This window comes from Narcine bancroftii, chromosome 13 (genome assembly GCF_036971445.1).
Source record: "Narcine bancroftii isolate sNarBan1 chromosome 13, sNarBan1.hap1, whole genome shotgun sequence".
NCBI lineage: Eukaryota > Metazoa > Chordata > Chondrichthyes > Torpediniformes > Narcinidae > Narcine > Narcine bancroftii.
In genome coordinates this window covers 53,634,898-53,657,791 of record NC_091481.1, presented here as the reverse complement: position 1 = coordinate 53,657,791, position 22,894 = coordinate 53,634,898, and the positions used below count along the sequence as shown (strand labels likewise).

At 50.2% G+C, this 22,894-nt stretch overlaps 1 protein-coding gene across 1 annotated transcript; it reads right to left on the bottom strand.

The window, feature by feature from the left end:
- Nucleotides 1-1,926: 1,926 nt before the first annotated feature.
- Nucleotides 1,927-22,550, bottom strand: LOC138748825 (protein FAM83F-like). The gene is made up of 5 exons (XM_069909626.1): nucleotides 22,066-22,550; nucleotides 14,358-14,525; nucleotides 12,652-12,773; nucleotides 6,217-6,926; nucleotides 1,927-4,200 (listed from the first exon to the last, which is right to left on the bottom strand). The coding sequence occupies exons 1-5, from the start codon at nucleotides 22,513-22,515 to the stop codon at nucleotides 4,127-4,129; spliced, it is 1,524 nt and encodes a 507-aa protein (XP_069765727.1). The 5' UTR covers nucleotides 22,516-22,550; the 3' UTR covers nucleotides 1,927-4,126.
- Nucleotides 22,551-22,894: the final 344 nt, after the last annotated feature.

Sequence of the window (22,894 nt, the reverse complement as noted above, 5' to 3'; positions counted from 1 at the left end):
GCGTGGGTTTCCTCCGGGTGCTCCAGTCTCCTCCCACCCTTCAAATTGCACTGGGGGTTCCAGGTAGATTTGGTGCAATTGGGCTTCATGGACTCGTGGACCGAAAGGACCTGTTACCGTGCTGCACATGACATCACATGGGATTGTGATTCTTCATTCTGTGGGCCAGGCAGAATTCCCGCTTTTTGGTAGTGCAAAAAAAAACTGGACTCAATATACACCTGCAAGCAAATAAACAAATGGACTGCAATGAAGAGAGAAAAAGAATCAAGGAAGTGCAAATGTAAGAGTCCCTGATTGAATTTGTCATTGAGGAGTCTGATAGCGGAGGGGGAGCAGCTGTTCCTGAACTTGGTGGTGCGAGTCTTGTGGCACCGAGACCTCTTTCCTGAGGGCAGCAGCGAGAACAGAGCGTGTGCTGGGTGGTGTGGATCCTTGAGGATCGCTGCTGCTCTCTGACAGCAGCGTTCCCTGTAGGCAGCGCATGAGACCATGAACAAGACATGTCGGCAAGGGAATGGGAGGGGAATTGAAATGGGTGGCCACTGGGAGATTATTGCAGCAGACAGAGCCAAGGTGGTCAACGACGTGATCTCCCAGTCTGTGTCCAGTCTCTGATGTAGAGGAGACCACAATGGGAGCACCGGATGCAGTAGACAACCCCTGCAGATTCACAGATGAAATGTTGCTTCACTTGGAAGGACTGCTTGTCGCCCTGAATGCTGGTGAGGGAGGAGGTGTGTGTGCAAGTGAAGCATCTCCTGTGGTCACAGGGTAGGCGCCAAGAGTTTGATCTGGTGGGGAGGAAAGAGTGTACAATTGAGTCATGGAAGCAGTGGTCCCTGTGGGGGGGGAAGGGGGGGGGGGGGGGGGGGGGGGGGGGGGGGGGGGGGGGGGGGGGGGGGGGGCGGAGAGAGGAACATGTGTCTGGTGAAGGGGATCATGTAGTAGTTGTGGAAATGATGGAGGAGAATGTGCTGGTGGGGTGGTAGGTGAGGACAAGGAATCCTGTCCTTGTTTCATGTGAGGGTGGAGGGGACCAGAGCAGATGTGGAAGGAATGGAAGATATGTGGGTGAGGGCCGAGTTGATGAGGGTAGAAGGAAAGCCACGTTGTTTGAAGGAGGAAGACATCTCTGATGATCTGGCATGGAAGTCCTCATCCTGGGTACAGTTAGAACAGAGATGGAGGAATTGAGAGAATGGAATGGAATCCTTACAGGGGATAGGGTGGGAAGAGGTAGTCGAGGTACCTGTGGGGATTGGTAGGGTTGTAGAAGATGTCCGTCGAGGCCCTGTCTCCTGAGATGGAGATAGAGAGATTGAGGAAAGGGAGAGTTTTGCTAGAGATGGACCAAATGAATTTGAGGACAGGATAGAAGTTGGCAGCAGAGTGGATGAAGCCAATAAGCTCATCATGGGTTCACAAGGCAGCAACAAAGTAGTCATCGATGTGATGGAGGAAGAGTTGAGGGATCTTGCAGCATTGTACCAGGGGGAGACAAAACGGAGTTGGGGAGATCTGATACCACTTTGGTGGGGCAGGAGCACACAGACATGATGGGTCTGCCAGGACAGTCAGGTTTGTGGATCTTGGGTTGGAGGCAGATCTGGGCAGTGTGAGGTTGGAAACAATAAAGTTGGAGGCAGCTCCAGGGGGATGACAGGAAGTGATAAGTTCAGAGATAGTGGTTTGATTTTTGGTAGGGTCCTGTCTTATATGTCTATTTTCTTCAAGAAATGTGGCTTCCTTCCCACTGACGGGGAGTGGGGTGGGGGGGGGGGGGGTGGATCAGCTCATGATAAAATGGTGGAGCAGACTCAATGGGCCTACTCTTGTGATCTTATGAAAACAGCCAAAGTCAAATCATTTGAGTCAAATTAATTTGGAATAAACTTTATTAAACTAAATTAAATTACAGAAATGTACAAAATATTTGTTGCTCCTTTATGTGACATATATACAGTCATGTTTTTTTAAAATTTTACTAAAAACCACTCAAATCCAGTGTACATACTTCATGTAACAGTCCTGGGTCTCCTTTAACTATGGGTAACTTTATCCCGTATCAGACCCAAGCAAGCAGCATTTAGAAAAAATATCAACGAAGGCCACACATTTAGCTCAACACTGTTACAACACCAGCAATCGGGACCAGGGTTCGAATCCAACGCTGTCTGCAAAGAGTCTGTATGTTCCCCCGTGTCTGGGTGGATTTCCCCCAGGGACCCCTGTTTTGTCCCACTGTTGTGGGCTGATTGGGTGTAATTGGGCGGCATGGGCTCATGGGCCGTTAGGGTCTGTTACAGTGCTGTATATCTAAATTTTAAATTTTGGACAATTATTCCCATGATTGAGGTCATTAATGATTTTAAGCCTCTGAATTTAAATACTGATGGTAACCATTGGCTGAAAGCAAATGTGACGTGTTCCAGCTGCTGTGCGTGCTAGCTCCGACTGCACCCTAGGACCCATGGTGCTGGTTGTGGCAGCCTCACTGGTTCTCTTGGTGCTGGGTCTGAACCAGCACTTGAGGGTGCCGACTTTGCTTGTACCCCATTCCTTCTGGGTGGGGGGGGGGGGTGCCTGACTGTCGGTGATGAATTGGAAGCTGGCCTTTTGTGGGTCCATATTCCATGGGGAACGCAAGCAGGTGTAAGTCCTTGAGCTGTGAACTTTTCCCCCCAAGCAAGAGGATCACAGTCAACCTCTTCTCAACGCACCACTCCTAGACTCAATGGTGTTGGCTCTCTCCGAGTCCTAGTTCAATGGGTCCTGGTTGAGTGATCGTTCCCTGACCGAGCTGCCCAGTACCTCATACACCACCCCAGGTGCCAACCTGCTCAAAATAGACCCCTCTATGTACATAGCCTCCCCCTTCCTCCCTGGAAACCCAAACCCATCCAAAACTCTTGTGTTGCCTGCTTGCCAGCAGTCCACGTCGGAAGTGGGGGGGAGGTGTCAGAAGGAAGCGTTCTGTTCGCTAAACTTTGCTCCACCCTCTCCCTGCCCCCATGCTCAACCCAAGGGTCACGTCGTGGCATGTGTCTGGACGTGCACCTGCAACCCAGGCTGGACAAGCAAGAGGGACCACCCTGAGCAAACAATGAGAGGCTGGAAGGGATCAGCAGGTCTGGCAGTATCCAGTGGGAGAAAAGGACAGTTAACGTTTCTGGACGGGGCCCTTTCTTCGAGACGTTGACTTGTTGAGTCCCACCAGCTTCTCAAATGCCCTCTTTGAAGCATGCAGTACTTTGCCTGGCCACAGTGGGGTGCTGTTGTCCATAAAACAGCAACCCCTTCATCGCTTGTGACACACACTCAAATACATACATGCATGCAAGCACACACACACACACACTCCATGTGCACATATCACATATGTATGCAAACTCCACCCATGCAAACACACACAGCCCATGCATACACACCACACACACTTGTGCTCACACATACAAGCATGCAGACTAATGCACACAATCACACACTTGTGTGCATATGCAAACACAGACATAAACACATGCACACACTCCCGCATGCACACACTCATATATACTTACATGCACACACACTCACACAGACCCACATACACATACACACAGATATACAAGCACCCACACCTTCATGAGCACATATGCGTGCATGCGCACACACACATACACAAACACACTTCCACATACTCACACAAACACATATATGCGTGTGATGCACAGTGGAGTTAAGTCACTACTGACACAGTGACATCCAGAAGGGAAAAAATTCAAACAGGTGCTCCAGTTTAAAGAAGCAAATCCATCGGTGAACTCTCCCCCAAATGTGTCCCCTTCTCCACCTCCTATAGTTCCAGAGACTCGGGTTCAATCCTTTGCTGTCTGTGTGGAGTTTGCATGTCCTGCCTGTGAGTGCGCAGCCCTCCTCCGGGTGCACCTTTTTCCTCTCCCATCCCAAAGATGAACACGTTGCTGGGACGGTGCATGCGGCTGGTTACAGGGTGCAAGTGGGGAATGTGAGGGGAATGTGGGAGGAATAAAAAATAGGATCCGTGCAAATGCCTGGCCAATGGTCAGCATAGACCAGATGGGCCAAAGGGCCTTATTCCGTGCAGCACGTCCCTCCCTTCAGCTCCTCAGGAAACACGGCATTTCTCCTTTTTGCTCTTGGAGGTGATGGAAGTGCTGGCTTGCCGATCCTGGAACTTCCCTGTAAAATGGGAGAGGTACAGGCTGAGCAAAGCAACAACAACAAGACACTTTAATGAGGTAACAGAAAGGCTCTTTACAGGAGCAATGATCTCAAACTAACAGATTTTGCTGGGGTTTTCAAATCCTGGTCCTTTTCACCATGCAACTATATGACTTTGATGGAAGGGCTGAAGTCCGATGTATCTTTGCTATATAAAGGACGCTGTTTGACCTGCTGAGTTTCTAAAGCGTTGTGTTTTTACTACAACCATGGTGTCTGCAGACTTTTGAGTTTTATGAATGAATGGGTCAGTGGTGGCGCTGTGCATTTGCAGAGTAAAAGGAGGTGTAAGGTGCTCCTTCCGTCCGATAAACTACAGGTCACCCTTGGGCAAGGTGTAGGACCTGTTTAGCCTCCCAATCAGGGTCACCTGATGCCATGGATTGCAGATGGTGGAAGGTTTTTACAAGCAGATTCTACAAATTGCAATTTATGTTTGTAAAACTAAAAACGCTGGGCAGATGAATCTGCTGATCAATGGCCAGGGTGACCCATCCAGTACAGACACTGCAACTGAAGACAGTGACAGGAAACCACCAGTGTTTTATCCCCTTGTACAATCAATATTGACCACGGTCTCAGCTCGAAAGCAGAGACTTCACCGAAGCAGAACAGGGGGAGGCAACAACTCCAATTCAGAGGGTCAGAGATCGTGACAGATGGAGAGACATGATGGCCCTCGCCCAACGGCAAGGTACCTGTGAGTGGGTCATCCCCTTCATCACACTGAGAGCATGTCGCTCTGCAGGCTGGTCCGGGGGTGCCAGGACTTGGTAGGAACCGGGGTAGCGGGGTAGGGAACCGAAGGAGGACAGGATGCTGTGTAACTCATCATATGTGGAGGCAAAAATAAAAACGGGCAAGTTGATGTTTCAGGTCAAGACTCTGAAACAGGACTGATTGCAGACAAAGCAAGAGAGACAGGCGAGAGAGAAGACCAACCGGTGGGGGTTAGGGTGGAGGGGTGGCACAGTGAACTCAATGCTGTTCCAGTGCCAGCGACCAGGGTTCGAATCCCGCGCTGTCTGTAAGGAGTTTGTACGTTCTCCTCGTGTCTGCGTGGGTTTTTCCCGGGGGCTCCAGTTTCCTCCCACCATTCGAAACGTACTGGGGGTGTAGTTTAATGGGGTGTAAATTAGGCGGCACGGGCTCATGGGCCGAAATGGCTTGTTACTCTAATGTACATCTGACAAATAAAGTGGAGACAGAAGCAGGTAAAGGGCAGGGTCAGAGTTGGGTTTAGGCAGAAACACATCGTTCATGCCTTCAGGTTCCAGGCTGCCAAGGGGAATAATCGCCCCCCCCCCCCCCGCGCCTCCACAGACACCTCACAACACTGACCCCCCCCTCCCCGTCACTGACCATCAACGCAGACCCCCTGACACTGGCCCCCAACACTGACCCCCATCAATGACCACCGACGCAGAACCCCTGACACTGGCCCCCAACACTGACCCTCCTAACAATAACCCCCGACATTGACCCCCACAACACTAACCTAACCACAGACCACCCGACACTGACCCCCCCAATACTGACCCACCAGACAGTGACCCTCCAACTCCGACCCCCAACACTGCCCACCCCAACACTGACCTCCCAGACTCTCTGACACTGACCCACCCACTGGCCCCCCAACACTGACCCCTGACACAGACCCCCCCCACAGATCCCCAACACTGACCCCCTCAGGCATTGACACCCCGACACTGACCCCACATAGACCCCGACATTGACCTCTATATTTTGACCCCCCCATAAACCCCCTGACACTGATCCCACCAACACTGACACCCTTGACTCTGACCCCCCCCCCCCCATCATTGACTCCTGAGACTGACACCCCGACACTGACCCCCACAACACTAACCCAAACACAGTCCTGCTGAAACTGGCCCCCCCCAACAGACCCCCTTCCCTGACACTGACTCCCCCCCAAGACCTGCGCAGCTGGTCCTGGTTTGAACCCATCACCTGCATTGCCTTTGTCCTGAGCCTCTCCCTCCACCGTTTGCCTGTTGCCTTTGGCTGGATCATCTCTCTTCCTCTTGCTCTTCATGCTCTTCCTGGGGACTGTAGTGACTGCGTCCTCAGCCCCAGCCCCTCGTCTGGCCACTTCCACGCTCTCTCCATCCACCCGATCCCTCTTCGACCCAGCCCAGCCCCACTCGGGCAACTTGAACTTGCTACTGGCCACCTTGCCACCATTGGGCATCCTGCTGGGCGGTACCAGGTCCTCCAGAGGCTCTGGCTGGTCGATCCCACTGACGTTGTACTTGTGCAGCCACTCGCGGACGACCTGGTGGCTCTTGCTCTCGTCCTCTCTCCGGCTGCCCCGCATGGTCCCTCTGCTCTCCCGGCGCCTCAGGATGCGCTGCGGGGCCTTGTCATCGGCTGGCAGCTGGTTGTCCAAAGCCGCCCGGCGCATCCCCTCCAGTACCAGGAGGTACTTGGGATTGTTGACCTTGCGGTCGAGCTCGATGGATTGGGGCGTGGAGATGAGGCCGGTGTTCAAGTCTTTGCCGGGCTGCTCCTCATCTGGCCTGAGGCCAAGGAGGCTATCCAAGCTCACAGCGTCCGAGCTGGCGTAGAGCTGACGGAACTCCATGTCAAACGCCTCCAAGATCTGCCCGCTGAACAGGGTGAATGTGCTGCGGTGCAGGCGTGCACAGCTCCAGGTGAAACTGTCGGGGAAGAGAAGAGGAGAGAGGATGGAGTCAGTAGGCGGGAAGTGGGAGAATGATCCACCCTGCACCCCCAACCCCAACCTTCCCACACTCAGAAAGGGAGGGTTCCTGCAGACCCTGTGCCTCACACACACACACACACACACACACACACACACCACACACACACACACACACACACACACACACACACACACACACACACACATCAAATCATCAAATGTACCTGCACATCACATGAATACACACATCATACGTACACATACATTTCATATGTACATGCACAAATATTCATATCACATGCACACACATCACTTGTACACACATCATATGCACATCACATATCACATGTACACACATCACATGTACATGCACACACATTTATATCACATGTACACACACATCACTTGTACATACATCATGTATACATGCACACATATTCATATCACATACACACACATCATTTGTACACAAATCACATGTACACACACGTCATATGTACACACATATACAGTTACTTTTTACTTCCTATGAATGGTGCAATACACAAATTGGAGGAAGAATACCTCATTCTATGACTAGGCACTCTCCATCTGGACGGCATTAATATCAACTTCTCCAGTTTTCATTTAGCGCTCCCCATAACCTCTCTTTCCCTACATCACCTCATCCCTTCCCCTCATTCAGAGAACTACCCCCCTCCCTCTATCACTTCTCAGCATTTTCCTCTTCTACCCTCCCATTCCATCATGAAGTGATCCCATTCATCCCTAATCTACCTTCTCCTCATAACTTTTGATACCCTGACTCTTCAGATAACCATCAATCTCTGCCTTAAATACACCGACCAACTACCGCCCATGATAGCAAATTCCAGAGGTACACCACTCTAGCTAAAGAAATTCCTCCTCATGTCTGTTTCAAATGGAAACCCATCAATCCTGAAGTGGTGCCCTCTTGTCCTTGACTCCTCTACCAAGGGAAACAACTTTGCCACATCTCCTCTGTCCAGGCCTTTCAACTTTCAAAATGCTCCCTTCGTTCCAGGAATCATTCTTGTGAATTTTTTCTGAACCCTCTCCAAAGCCAACACGTCCTTCTTTAAATAAGGAGCCCCAAACTGTACCCCATGCTTCAAGTGAGCTCTCACCAGTGCCCTTTGAAGGCCCTGCTCTTGTATCCCATTCCTCAAGGAATTTGCCTTCTTCACCACCACCTCAACCTGGAGGCTAACCTTTAGAGTGTCCTGCACAAGAACTCCCAAGGCCCTTTGCACAGGCAAATTTAGAGATTTCTCCCCATGCAAATAATAATCTGCCCTATTATTCCTTCTACCAAAGTGCATGACTGTACACTTTCCAACACTATTTCATTTGCCATCTCTGCCCGTTCTCCTAATCTCTCTGCAGCCTCTTTGTTTCCTCCTCTCCACCTGTCTTTGTATCAGCTGAAAACTTAGGCACAAAGCACAATCTAAACCTAAAATTGACCTCAATACTGACCCTGTGGTACACCACTGCTAACCAGCCGCCAACCAGAGAAGGATCCCTTTATTCCCACTCTGTTTCCTGTTGATCAGCCAATGCTCTACCCATACTAATATCTTTCCTTTTAGGGCTTCTAGTCATTTGTGGGATGTACAAACACTGAGTTTAATTGCTTAACAATTCAGTCAAACATTGTTTTAATAATTCAGCAGTTCAAATGTCGTTATCCACGGTCAAAAATGCAAGCCGACCTGCCGTCTCGAGAGAGGAAAACAACAACTGCCCAGCCTCGACCTCATCGCGCATCGAGCACCCAGTCTCGCGAGAGCCCAACCTCTGAATGACAGTTTGAGAACTAAGTGGCGCGATCCACCACAGGCTCTCGGTTTGTGAAGCAGCCTCATGTGCGACACCTCGTCAAAGGCCATTTAAAAGTCCAAACATACAACATCCGCTCCACGCTTGTGGTTCCTTCAAACAATCATTGTAGATTTCAGGTAAGGTTTTCCCTTAAGGAAACCATGTTGACTCTGGCCCATCTTGTCGCGCACCTCCACGTACTCCATCCTCAATCAACTCTTAACAACTTCCAACCACTGTTGTTAGGCGAACAGATCTATAATTTCCTTTCTGCTGCCTCCCTCCTTTTTAAATAGTGGAGTGAACTTTGAATATTTTTGAAAAATAAGTCTTGTGAGGCAAGGTTAGCAGAGCTGGGACTTTTCTCTTTGGAGCAGAGAAGGATGAGAAGAGACTTAATAGAGGTAAAGATTCTAGAAGACATAGATAGGGTGGACAACCAGTGCCTGTTTCCCAGGGCAGGAACAGCGAACATCAGAAGACATCTGTACAAAGTGAAGAGAGGAAAGTTTAGTAGAGATGTCAGGTATGTTTTTGAACACAGAGAGTTGTGGGGGCCTGGAATGCATTGCCAGGAGTGGTGGTGGAGGCCGAAACATTAGGGGCATCTACAAGAGACTCTTAGACAGACACATGGATGAAAGAAAAATAGTGGGTTATGGGACAGGAAGGATTAATTATATTAATTAATTATAGCTCGACTATGCTATAGGTCGAGTACCCCTTATCTGAAGATCCGAAGAGCGAAAAGATCCAAACACCAAGATTTATTTTAGCGCTGACATGATGTCACAAGTGGAAAAACATTCAACTCTTGACTTGCCCATGTGAAGATCTGACTCTGTTGACGCCGTTTGGATTACAATAACAGTAAGAAAAATTGAAATTCTTGCTTCTGGCCGGAAGACGCCAAATGGAGCTGAGTCCAAGTTTTCATCATCGGGTGCAGCCGGAGTTGGTGACAGCGACTCCACTCTCAACATCAGGTGCGATGCCGTCCACATCCTTGGGCTCCCGGGCAGGAGCGGGGACTGTAGTTGGGGAATCAGCGGCGGTGGTGGGAAGGTGTTGGGGACTGATGATGGCTGTGGGAAGGTGTTGGGGTGGCAGCGAGTCGGGGCCCAGCGGCAGAGGTGAGGAGGTGTCAGGGACCGGTGGCAGCAGTGGGGATGTATTGGGGAGGTGGACTTCTTTTGTAAGCAGAGATTGTGTTTTTTTTGGTAAACACTAAACATTATTTCATGTGAATTTTCCACTTGTGGCATCATGTCGGCGCTCAAAAAGCCTCCTGTTATTTGTTGCTGCTGTTTAACCACTGATATAAGTTTTCTGCTGGTGCTACTGAGCTACTTAGTTCCATTCTCCCAAAATCCGAAAACCCCAAACTCTGAAAAACATCTGGTCCCAAGTGTTTCGGATATGGGGTACTCGACCTGTATCCATGTGCACTGTGTGACCTGATGAGTTTTCTTCTGCATTTTTGTGTATTAAATTACAATCACAGTGTCTGCATAATTTTTTTTTTGTTTATGGCCATTGTTAGTTTAATTTTACCACATGGCTTTACGTGAATTTTTAAAATCAAAATTGTGCCAGAGAGAATGAGAGATAAGGATACACCAAAGCCCCCACTTCCCTGTTCAGGTGTCTAAAAAAGATCCCGTGACACTGATTCACGTTGGAGGACTCCCCCAGCCACATATCTCCACACCCACCAGTGGTCAGCCCTGTTCCTCCCCCCCCAATAAAACCGAGCATCGACCGACACGGTCGAGTCCAAGAATATTTTACTGCATCGGCCTCTGTGCCCGCTATCCCTCATGGCTCCCATGGTTCAATCACCCCAGAATCCTGTTTGCTGGTCTCTCTGTTGGCTCCCCTAATGGGACAATAATGCAAGATCTAAGGAGAGCTTTGGCCACTGTACCACTTTCCCCCATTTTGGTTAATTCAACCACAAAGGTAAGCCACTGTCGTGTGGTGCAACGCGGTTAGAGTAGTTGTTCGCGCAACGCCTCTACAGTACCAGTGATCGGGACGTGGGTTTGAATCCTGCGCTGTCTGTAAGGAGTTTTCATGTTCTTCCCGTGTCTGTGTGGGTTTTCCCCAGGGGCTCTGGGTTTCTTCCACCCTTTAAAAATGAACTGGGGATGTAGGTCACTTGGGTGCAATTGGGCGACGTGAGCTCGTGGGTCAAAAGGGCCTGTTGCCATGCAGAATGTCTAAATTTGAAAATTTTTAAAGATGAAAATTTAAAAATACGTGATGGTCACTCAGGATGGGGGACCACTTACTTCCCCTCTCATTTTGTGGGATGTGAGGGGGCTGATGAGGCCAATGTAGGATCCTTCTGCAGGGTGGGAGGGCGCTTTATGGATTGTTCGCTCCCTCTCCTGTTTGCACTGAGTCTCAGTTTCTGGACTCACTGCCATTCTAAATGCTTCTCCTCTCCGTTGAAGCACCAGGGGTTGGGCACATGTAGCATTTTGTTTTAAATGGAGATGTTTTGCCTCTTTCTCCTCTTGTCTGTTGACCTCATGGCTCACAGCTAAAATTGGGAGGTGGGGAACACTTCTGGTTTCCAATACCTTTTGCTTTGGTGCGACCCCCTCTACATGGGAGACACTGGGCAACCTCACTCTGCCCGCATCAGTGATAGGGATCTCCCAGCGGCCAACCAGTTCAATTCTGCGTCCCACTCCCCAGCTCGCATGTCTGTCCACGGCCTCGGGCACTGTCAGACTAAGACCACCTGTAAATTGGAGGGGCAATTTCTGTCTGGGCCCTCTCCAACCAGATGGCATTAACATCGACTTCTCCGGTTTCTGCTAGACGGCTCCCCGTTCTCCCTCCCTTCCATTTCCCTTTGTGTTTCATTTTTGGAAATTTAATTTTTAACAGGCCCTTATGGCTCACGAGCCCGTGCTGCCAATTACACCCAGTTGACCTACAACCACCTCCACCCTGATACGTTTTTGACCTCCCTCTAGCTCTCCACTCTTCTCCCTCTCCATTCTCTGAGCCATTCCCCCCTCCCCATTCTCTGATGTGCCCTACCTCCCTTACCCACCTATTACCTGTGGGACCTGCCCCCTCCCCCTACCATTTTGTTTAAAACCTGATGAAGGGCTCAAGCCCGAAATGGTGGTTCTGGATCTTTATCTTTGCTCTATAAAGAGCACTGTTTGACCAGCTGAGTTTCTCCAGTATCGTGTTTATACTTTATATTTGTTTTGGTGTGACTGGTGTTTGGCCAATCTAAATGACCCTGTTCTACGCTGGGATTCCCTGCAAAGAGCTGTCTCTGTCAAGGGAATGACTACTCCTTTCTACGAGCAGTAAACATTCCCCATTTCTGAATCATGCTCTCACTGTTACAATGGAAACAAATAGTTACAGGGACATGCAACAACCAAACAGGCCCTTTGGCCCACTGTGTTCGTTCACCCCCCCATTGATTTATTTTCCCCACATTCTCTTCAACAGCCCACAATATTCTACCACTCACCGGCACGTAAGGGGCAATTTCCAGTGGTCCCAACTGGCCTCCGTTGCTTCCCTTTGTACTCACTTTCAGAACCCATAGGACACTACCGCACAGAAACAGGCCCTTCGGCCTTTCTAGTGTGTGCTGAACAATTATTATTACTCTGCCTCGTCCCACTGACCTGCACCCAGTCCATACCCCTCCCATCCATACACCTGTCCAAAATGTCAAAGTTGAGCCTGCATTCACCACCTCAGCTCATTCCACACTCCCACCCTCCCCCCAAATGTTTCTTCTTTCACCCTCAGCCCATGCCCTCTGGTTTGCCATGATTGCCATGATTGGCGGAGTGGGGGAAGTAAGTGGGGTAGGATTCAGGGCCGTTTACCTGTAGGACCCTGAAAGGGCTTTATCGCCATCCACAATCATAAACTTCTGGTTTAGAATTCCTTTCACACGTCCCGTGGACAGGTAGAGGTCGGTTCCTCCAATGGAACGGACACGGATGTTCTGCAGCAGAAGGCAAGACATCAGGGCTACAGTCAAGGCTGTTTCACCGCAACCTCCCTCGAGCTGCTGGGATTGAGTCCCCCTTACTCCCAGCATATCGGCTCCACCTCTAATCAGCCTGAGAGGGCAATCAGGCATTAGGAGGCTTTGTGGGCAAGCCCCGTGCTTGGTCAGCTCGGTGCATTGGGATTGGGATCTTTGGACGATTAAAGGGAAACATTCAGGGGAACGACTTCACACAGAGAGTGGTGGGAGTGTGGAATGAGCTGCCAGCTGAGGTTTCAATATTGACATTTAAGGGGAATTTCAACAGGTACAAGGGTTGAAGGGGTACAGAGGGCTATGCACTAGGTTCAGTTCAGTGGGAAAGCACAGTCGAGACAGGCCTGTTTCTGTGCTGTAATGTTCCTTGGTTCTAATAGATAATGGAGGTAAATGCTTTCCCCAGTCTCAGGCCTTGACCAGAGATATAGGGCCCCCCACGGCTTCTGCTGTCTAAACCCACTATTGGGGAGCGTTGTGGGGAGGGGGATTTCCAAAGGGGAGTGGGAATGATTGGGAGGGAGGAGGATGGAGGGTCTGGGGGGAGGAGGAGGGTGCCTGAGGGAAAGTCTGATGGAGGACAAGGAGGCGGAGGCAGTGTCTGTAGAAGTGTCTGGGAAGGAGAAGAGGTATCTGCAGGGCCAACCCCTCACTACACCCTACTCCCTCCCCAGGGCCAACCTCTCTCTATGCCCCCTCCATCCCCTCCCCTAAGGCCAATCCCCTCACTACCCTCCCTCCTCTTCCTCCCCGACAATCCCCTCACTACCTCCCTCCCCCCTCCTCATCCTCCCCAGGGCCAACCCCTCACTATGTCCCCTCCATCTCCTCCCTCCCCAAGGACAATCCCCTCACCTCCCCAATCCCTCCCTCCTCCTCCCCAGGGCCAACCCCCTCACTCCCTTCCCTCCCTCCTCAAGGTCAATCCCCTCACTACCTCCCTCCCCTCCACCTCCTCCCCAGGGCCAACCCTTCACTATGCCCCCTCCATCCCCTCCCTCCTCTTCCTCTCCGACAATCCCTTCATTACCTCCCCAATCCCTCCCTCCTCCTACCCAGGGCCAAACCCCTCACTCCCCTCCCTCCTCTTCCTCCCCAAGGACAATCCCCTCACTACCTCCCTCCCCCCATCTCCTCCTCCCCAGGGCCAACCCCTCATTATGTCCCATCCATCCCCTCCCTTCCCTCCCTCCCCAAGGACAATCCCCTCACTACCTCCCTCCCCTCCTCCTCCTCCCCAGGGCCAACCCTTCACTATGCCCCCTCCATCCCCTCCCTCCTCTTCCTCTCCGACAATCCCCTCACTACCTCCCCAATCCCTCCCTCCTCTTCCTCCCCAAGGACAATCCCCTCACTACCTCCTTCCCCCTCCTCCTCCTCCCCAGGGCCAACCCCTCACTATGTCCCAACCATCCCCTCCCTCCTCTTCCTCCCCAAGGACAATCCCCTCACTACCTCCCCAATCCCTCCCTCCTCCTCCCCAGAGCCAACCCCTCACTATGCCTCTCTCCCTCCCCCCCCTTCCACATCACCACCACTCACTCGGATCTTCAACTTGTTCAGCTCGATCCCACGGCACATTTCCAGGAAGTACTGCAGGTTGCCATGGTCCAGCACAATGTAAACCGCCACTTGGCGCCAATAACTGGCCTCCAGCAGGTCCTGGAAGATGTTCCGATCCGTGAAGTCGTCCATCACCACGGCCACCACCTGCACTCAGTGGGACAGCACAGGTCACTCGCGTCCAGAAAACACACACTGAAATGCTGGGGGAACTCAGCTGGTCTTTTCAGCGTCCATAAAAAGCAAAGATAAATCGCGGGTCTGAGGCCTTCTTCAAGGAACAAGGAGATTGAGCCAGAAACAGGAAATCTCAGTAAGTCTCAGAATTCAGACAGTGCCGGCTGGGGGAGGAATCCAGACCAAAGATTGGTTATGATAAGAGGTGAGAACTTATAATGTTTGTGTGAAAGAAAACAGGGAAGGGAGAGACAGAACTGGGGGAAGGTGATGGGAATTTTAACGAAAGCCAGAGAAGTCGATATTAATGCCGAACGGTTGGAGGGTGCCCAGTTGGAAGGTGCCCAGTTGGAAGATGAGGTGCTGTTCCTCCAATTTGCAGGTGGTCTCAGTCTGGCAGTACATGAAACTGTGGACAGGCATGTCAGCAAGGGAATGGGTGGCCACTGGGAGATCCACCTGTTGCGGCCGACAGAGCCGAGGTCCTCAACAAAGCGATCTCCCAGCCATCGTCCAGTCTTTCCGACGAAGAGGAGACCACAAGTCAGAAACACAAGGCTTCCCTCCCCCCACGCCTGCTGCCCTCCGAAGATGAGACGGGGAGTGGGGGAGAGGAGGGGCCTGAGAGTGAGAAGAGGGGAGAGAAGAGAAATTGGGAGCAGAAGGTAGAGCGGAGGGAGATATGAGAAGCTGAGGGGGGATTAAAGCAGGAGCGGGAGGAAGGGGAAGATATGGGGGCAGAAAGGAGGGACTAACAAATGGAGGGGAAAAATTAAGCCTTCAGTGTTGAAGGGGGAGGGGAACGGGGGGGCGTGGGAGGGAGAGTGCTATAGGCAAGACACGAAGTGAGGAATGAAGGAGAGGGATAGAGATGGGAAAGAGCAAGAGAAGCAGCTGGGCAGTCAGGAAGTGAGTGGGTAATAGAGAAGATAAGGAGGCCACGAAGAGGAAATGTGGGAGGAGAGCAGAGGAAGGAAGGGAAGAGATGAGTAGTTATTTCTGTCGCTGTGAGGTGTATCGCAGAGGTTAAGATTCAGATAAGAAGCACATTTCAGTGGGGGTTGTGGGGTGGAGTGTTACACCGACTCCACCGTCCTGTGATGCTGACTGTCTTGCAGGGGGTAAGACCAAGGGAAAGCCCCTCTACTAACGAGGGCGGGTGGGGGGGGGAGAGAAATGACAAGGTACCACAAGGGTGGTAATGGGGTGTGGAGAGAACAAATGTAACAACGTACATTGACTGGCATTATGAAGGTTAAAAAAACTTCTTGTTAGAAAATAATTTTTTTCTAGACAATGTGTAAAAACGACAAAGTGGTAACGGTGTATGTAAAATGTCCACTGAAAATATAGCGATATGACTGGCATTATTAATGTAAAAAATCTTCTTACCCTGTCACATTCTCTCTCTCTCTCTCTCTCTCTCTCACTCTCTCTCACTCTCTCTCTCTCCTTTTACAGAGCCAAAATCAATTCTCACCTCTCCTCTTATCAGGTCCAATATTGGTCTGGACTCATCCCCCCCCACCCTCCCCCGGGTCCAGTTTTTATTCTGACTCCTTCCTGCTTTTCACTTGTACCTTGAAGAAGGGCTCAGGCCCAAAACGTTGGTAATATAGCTTTACCTCCGACAGATGCTGCGAGACCAGCTGAGTTCCTTCAGCGTGTCTGCGTGATTCTACCTCCCTTTGACACCCACCAAGTCCCGGGAAACCAGAAATCTGCCTGGAACAGTGACTTTTAAAAACCTTGACTCTGGGAGCAGGTCTGAGACCAGAGGGGAGTGACTGGCACCCAAAGACCCCGTTTGCCTGGATGAATGAGGTGCCATCATCCCCCCTCAGGCATCTCCCTGACATTCAGGATTAAAAAAATAAAGAAACTCAGCAGGTCAAACAGTGTACTTGATAAATACACATACCCAATGTTTTGTGCTTGAAACCTTATCCTTGCTCGAGAGATACTGCTTGGTCAGCTGAGTTTCTCCAGCGTTGGGTTTATACTTCGATCATATTGTCTGCAGACATTTGTATTTTGCTACTGGAATTCCAAGGCACCACATTGCAGTGGGCACCATACATCCCCCCACTGCAGCAAGAATACTCCCAACACCTCCAACTGCCCCCACCCCTTCTCCTATCGAGTTCCCTGAGTGTCAGAGGAGTCTTTGAAGATTGAACCGATAGGCCGAGGTAGCAGTTGGTGCCACAAGCCCATGTGACATCCATGACCAGGGAAGTCTGCAGTCGTTGGGGGTCGAGTGCTGTACACAAATGTGCTGGAGAAATTCAGCAGGTCACACAGCATTCATAGGCCCTTCGTCAGGGTGTAGCCAGATCCTACCCTCTACTTCCTGCATAACCTGCCAGTTAACACCTCACAGCAGCTTGAAACCCAGTCACTGTGGTCCAAATCCAACTGGGTCCCTAACCAACCTCAGAGGAAGTCAGGGAACCCAGTTAAACTTACCAAGGTCGTGTCCACCGGCGCCTTGAAAACAAAAATGGCCGACCTGCTTGTTCTGGTAATGTCAGCACCTGCGTGCGTGCGTCACCGGGCCGCATCTCCTGAAATGCGCGGTGCTTACATCCTGCCGCTCCTCCAATGACCGCAGCCTTTTCCCGACAGCGGTGGTCACAACAGTTGCCTGCTGGATGGGAGCGCAGCAGAATTCTTAGCCAGCATCTGAAAATCGTTCCCGTTCCCCATTTGGACTTCAATTTGTCACTTCCAGTGAGAACGTGGCGCGTCATTCAACGTGTCATCGCGCGAGGGCGGGATTCCCCCTTAAATCCCCGGGTTGGTGATTTAATGGGTTGATCTCCCTGCAGTTTAAAAGGTGCTGGAAGCAACTTTGCCCCAGTAATTGCACCCGGGTCCCAGCATGTCTATCTGGCTGCTGCAGTTTAAAAGTGCCTGCTGAGTTTCTCCAGCATCTCTGTGTATTACATCCTGCTCCAGGAAGCATTGAAAGGAACTGCCCTATCAGTGGCCTGCACTTTGGCATGCGGAGTGCATATCAAATTTCATAGGTAATATGTGAGGTGGCAAACAAATAGATGGCCTCCATTTCTAAGGAGCCTTTTACAGACTGTAGACATCATAAAAGCAGTTTGAAAATTAATGAGGGCAAGAATAAACTCCAGAGAGTTGTTAACTCGACCTGCAACATCACAGGCTCCAGACCTCACTCCATCGAGGACATTTACGTGAGGCGAAGTCTTAAAAAGGCAGCCTCTATCCTTAAAGACCCCCACCACCCAGGCCAGGCCCTCTTCACTCTGCTACCATCAGTGAAAAGGTATAGGAGCCTCAAGACAAGCGTTCAGCGACACAAGGACAGCTTCTTCCCCTCCGCCATCAGATTCCTGAATGATCAATGTATCACAGTCAGTGGTGTCCCCCCTGGTCCGACACTGCACCCCCCCCCGCCCGATCTGATGATGCTGCCAACCCAACCCTACCTTCCCCCCCACCCCCGATCCCGGTCCATTCAACCACTGACTCACCATCTGGCCTGTCGCATTAAAAAAGGTAGCATTAAAAATGTATAATGAATTTAAAAATCTTTGGTAAGCATCACGCTGCTTTTTTAAGTGCTCGCTCCCCATAACTTTAGTACTTGGACTGCCTGACTTTGACTTTATCTTGCACTATTTTTATTTATTTTGTAAGGTGGTTTCTATAAATGTGACGCTGCTGCAAAACAACGAATTTCATGACACGTTCAATAAATTCAGATTCTAAGTAAATCAAAATTGGGGATTTTGGGAGGTCCAGTTTCCTCCCACGTTCCGAGTGTGCGCAGGCTGGGAAGATATTGGACTAACCTTGTGTGGACAGATGGTAAGACCATTCTGGGTAGCTGCTAAATAATGTAGGCAATAAATTACAGGGAAATAATCAGGATTGTCAAGATCTCTCAGAGAGCCAACAGACTTGATGGGTCCAAAGGCCTCATTCACGCTATCATAAGGTTTTACAGCACGGAACAAGCCCTTCAGTCCAATGTCCACTATGAGCTGCTACCCCATTTCCTTGAATTTGGTCTACGTCACAGGGTGGTCCGGTCAGTGCAAAGCCGTTATAGCACCGGCAGCCGGGGTTTGAATCCCGCACCGCCTGTAAGGAGTTTGCATGCTCTCCCCGTGTCTGTGTGAGTTTTCTCTGGGTACTACGGTTTCCCCCCACCCCAAAACATACCAGGGGTTTGTAGGTCAATCAGCTATAATTGGGCGGCATAGGATTGTGAGCGGAAAGGGCCTGTTATCATGCTGTATGTCAAAATCACCCTTCAAAACCTTCCTATCTTTTGAACATTGAAATAATGCCAACTTCCCCAGTTTCCCCCATCAACTCATTCCAGATACGGACCACTCTCTAAGTGAAAAAGTTGCCCCTCAAATCCTTTTGAAATCACTGCCCTCTCACTTTTAACTGATACCCTCTAGTTCCACGAAGATATACACTACAAATATGCGTTTACTTCATCCATGTTCTTCATTTATAAACCTTTATAAGGTCACCCATCTACTTCTTCTCCCTTGGGTAGACCCAGCCTAGAAATCATGTGCTTGGTAAGGTGAGGGTTACGGGGGAATGGCACGCAGGACTTGAATGCACCGCAGATCAACCATGGTCACATTGGATGGCAGGGTTGAGGGAACAAGACCTCCTCCTGCACCTAGTGTTCTTTGTAACTCCAAATAGCTTCCTGACCTGAGCTAGAAGGGTTGTAATTCCTTTCCAAGCAGACATGGCTCTAACTCAACCATTTGGGTCCATTGAGCTGATCCAGGTGAGAGCAAATGAAATCAAGGGGCCCCTTTAAATCTGGGAAGGGAGGAGTGGGGTGGGGAGGGAGGGGGCAGGAGGGGCTGCAGGAGCATGTTGGCTATGTTACTGGACGCTATGTTCAAGTACCAGTACTGGGTTTAACGTGACTCCAGACCTTGATTAATATAGTTGACCCATAAATGTCCTTTGAAATGGCCTGGCAAATCAGCTCAGAGGAAGGGGACGGGTAAGTGTGCAAGATGACAAGAGGTATTGATCGTGTTGACGGCCAGAGGCTTCTCCCCCGGAGCTGAAATGGTTAACACGAGGGGGGCATAGTTTTAAGGTGCTTGGGAATAAGTACAGGGGGGATGTTCTTTACCCAGAAAGGGTGGGTGCATGGAATGTGCTGCTGGCAATGGTGGTGGAGGCAGGGACGATAGGATCTTTTAAGAGACTATTCAAAAGGTACATGGAACTGAGAGAAATGGAGTAGGGAAATGCTAGGCAGTTGTTAGAGTTGGTTATTAGGTCAGCACAATATTGTGGGCTGAAGGGCCTATTCAGTACTGTAGATTTCAATGTCTATGATAATATATTTTGCCTCTCAAGTCCACACCAGATCAAAATAATCCCTGTTCATTTTCCAGTGATCCATTCTCCCCACATTCCTTTTGAACACTCGGAGGAAGGGGGAATGGGTATGGTGGCGCCACCTTCAAATTTCGGGGCTCCTCAATTCCTGAGGCAAAACCCAGTTGCGGAAGACAACTTGGCAGGGTCAGTAGGGAAAATAGATTGGCCGGGGTCTCGGGCCAGACACCTGCCAGTCTTTCTTTCCCACGGATGCCTCTCGACCTGCTGAGTTCCACCAGCTTTGTGCTCTGCGGCCTCAGGTTCCAGCAGGCTGTGTGTTAAAAGAACGTCTTAAGACCAACAATCTCAACCAGCAGAGATCACTAGAGCTCTGGTTACCATGACGACTTTTCTCGACACTTGCACAGGCATGTAAACGTGTCTTTTTCTTGTACAAAATATTTATATCACTTCGGAAAACTGCCCGATTCACTTCACATAAGGAAGTGCCTTTAAAATAAAATCTGTAGACTTTTCCTCAAATCCTGTTTGCTCTCAGGGCCTCACGGGGAAGTAGGGCAAGATTTATTGCCCAGTTCTTTGTGACTCTTGAGAAGAATGTTGTAAATCTATAAGATAGAGGTGGGGAAGTTGTTCCCATCGGTGGGGGGGGGAGACCAAAACTAGGGGTCATAGCCTAAAGATTCAGGGCAGTAGATTTAGGACAGAGATGAGGAGGAACTGCTTTTCCCAGAGGGTGGTGAATCTATGGCATTCATTGCCCATTGAAGCAGTGGAGGCGACCTCAGTGAATATATTTATGACAAGGTTGGACAGATTTTTACAAAGCAGGGGAATTAAGGGATATGGGGAAAAGGCAGGGAAGTAGAGATTGGTGCATGATCAGATCAGCCATGACCAATGGGCGGGATGGCTCCTGCTCCTATTTCTTATGTTGTTAAGCCGGTGGGCTACATTCATCACCATGGTTCAGTGTAACCAAGGGACTTACATAATTAAAAAGTTGCTGTGGGACTGGAGTCACATATGGACCTGGATGAGACGTGGGTGACATTCTTCTTGCCTTCGAGAATCCGTTTTAAGGTTGTGACAATCCTTCCCCCCACTTCTTCGCAGGCAACATGTTATTCCAAACTGTCTCCGACATGGGTTGGATGGGATTTGCTTTGTTCAATCTGTTCCACAGGATTATTTCCCAAATTCCATAATAACGCACCACCAAGACCACCCACTTGATCGATGAGCCACTGTGGGAGATTTGGCAAAGTTCATTGTGCCAATAGCTATAAAGTTCTTTTTAACTGGAGAGAGTCAAGAGGGCAAGTGAGAATTAGGAAAAGAGGGCCTGAAAATTCGGCTTCAGCCACCAATAGCTGAGACTCACAATCATGGAGGGTAGCAAGATGTTGCAGAGCCTTGAAACCTTAGACTGAGAGAACTTGTGAAACCGACATGGTGAAAGTGTCCAGCGTGCGACCATGAAGGTCCAGGCAGGACGATGTGCTGGGGTTCAGGACACTGCCTGATTGTGGGCGACTGAAAAACCCAAATGTCTAATGCCAGCTGTGGTTCAGCCTTGTTTCAGCATTTGAAGGCCACGCCTTTGGGAATGTGCAAGAGACATGGGGGAGTGTCAGTGGTGGTGGGGGTGGGGGGGGGGGGGGAAACGAGTCACCCCAGTGTTAGTACTGAGGCAGTGCAGAAGCAGAACTCTCCCTGGTACCCAGAGGAGTACAATGGGAGTTCTGCACTGTCAGGGGGGCAGTATTGGGGGAGTGCTCACTGTCAGAGATTGGAGACCGTGGGAGGTCCCATCTTCCAGTTGGGACATTAAATCAAAGCCAGATCTGTCCCTATGGATGGATGTCAAAGACCTGATTTCACTCTTTCAAGAAGGAAGCAGGAGAATCCTTCTCCGTACCCAGAAGCCAGCCCTCCCCACCCCCAATCCTGCATCACGGGGACCTCAATCTTGATAAAATCGCTGTTTGTGGCAGCTTCCTCTGCACAAGCCCACTGCTATATTACAACAACAAACCGGGCCCCAATGCAGAGCCCTTCAAAGTCCCCCAACATGCCCATGGCACTACAGAAAGGCAGGCTTCGTCCGGAGGGAAGTCCCTTCCCCTTCACTCACCTTTCTCGCCTCTTGGATCATCTTTCGCACGATCTCCCTGATGAAGGGGTCGTTGATTTTGGGTGGGTGCATGTAGGCGGTGGCCCGGGTGATCCCTCGGTAGACCACATGCTCCGTCCAGCCGAGGTCCAGATCAGGTATCGGGATGTCACTCTGTTCGGGCCAGTAGGTGAGAGAACCATCACTCTCTGCAGCCTTACCTTGGGACGACATGGCCTTATCCATCTCATACCTCTCCCAGTTCTTGGAAATTTTCTTCACTTCCTTGGCAGATACAAAATCCTTGATTCCTTGTTTCTTGATAATCTTGCGAAAATCTGTTGTTCCAGACTTCAGGAATTCTTCTAAGGCTAACCGTTGTGTTTCACAGTAAAAGAATTGGGGATTCTTCTCATTAATGATAACATTGATGTGATTATCGTCCAAACACATCAATTGAGACTCAGCCATCTCACCTCCTGCCTCTTTTGACTCTCTTCCTCTCCTTTACCTGCTTGTTGCTTGCTTTGCTGACGTGAGCAAACAGGTTAGACCAACCTTCGCCCTGCTGACGAATGTGGCTGCCAATCATCGAGCTCAGATCCACAAGAATGACCTATCGCATCGTCAGGTAGACGGGACTCCCCTTAAAGCTGTGTTGTAATTCAAGGACGATGCCAAACCTTTGAAAGGAAAAATACCTGCAGAGGCAGTATAGCTCAGAGAGGAAAGGCTCAGGCAGCTGAGAATGAGGGTGACAAGTCATTGAGTTGAACTTTCCTTCTTTTCAGCCGCTGCTTCACCTCCTATTTTTATTCCAAATCTTTTTCTTTCCCCAGGGGATAAACAA

What these genes read in the sequence shown, in the direction of transcription:
- LOC138748825 (XM_069909626.1), bottom strand. Translation starts at nt 22,515, where the DNA reads ATGGCTGAGTCTCAATTGATGTGTTTGGACGATAATCACATCAATGTT. An exon ending in TGATCCAAGAGGCGAGAAAG is followed by an intron (nt 14,526 to 22,065) that starts GTGAGTGAAGGG and finishes CACTGAGTGCAG; the next exon opens with GTGGTGGCCGTGGTGATGGA. An exon ending in GCCCTTTCAGGGTCCTACAG is followed by an intron (nt 6,927 to 12,651) that starts GTAAACGGCCCT and finishes CTTCCCCGACAG; the next exon opens with TTTCACCTGGAGCTGTGCAC.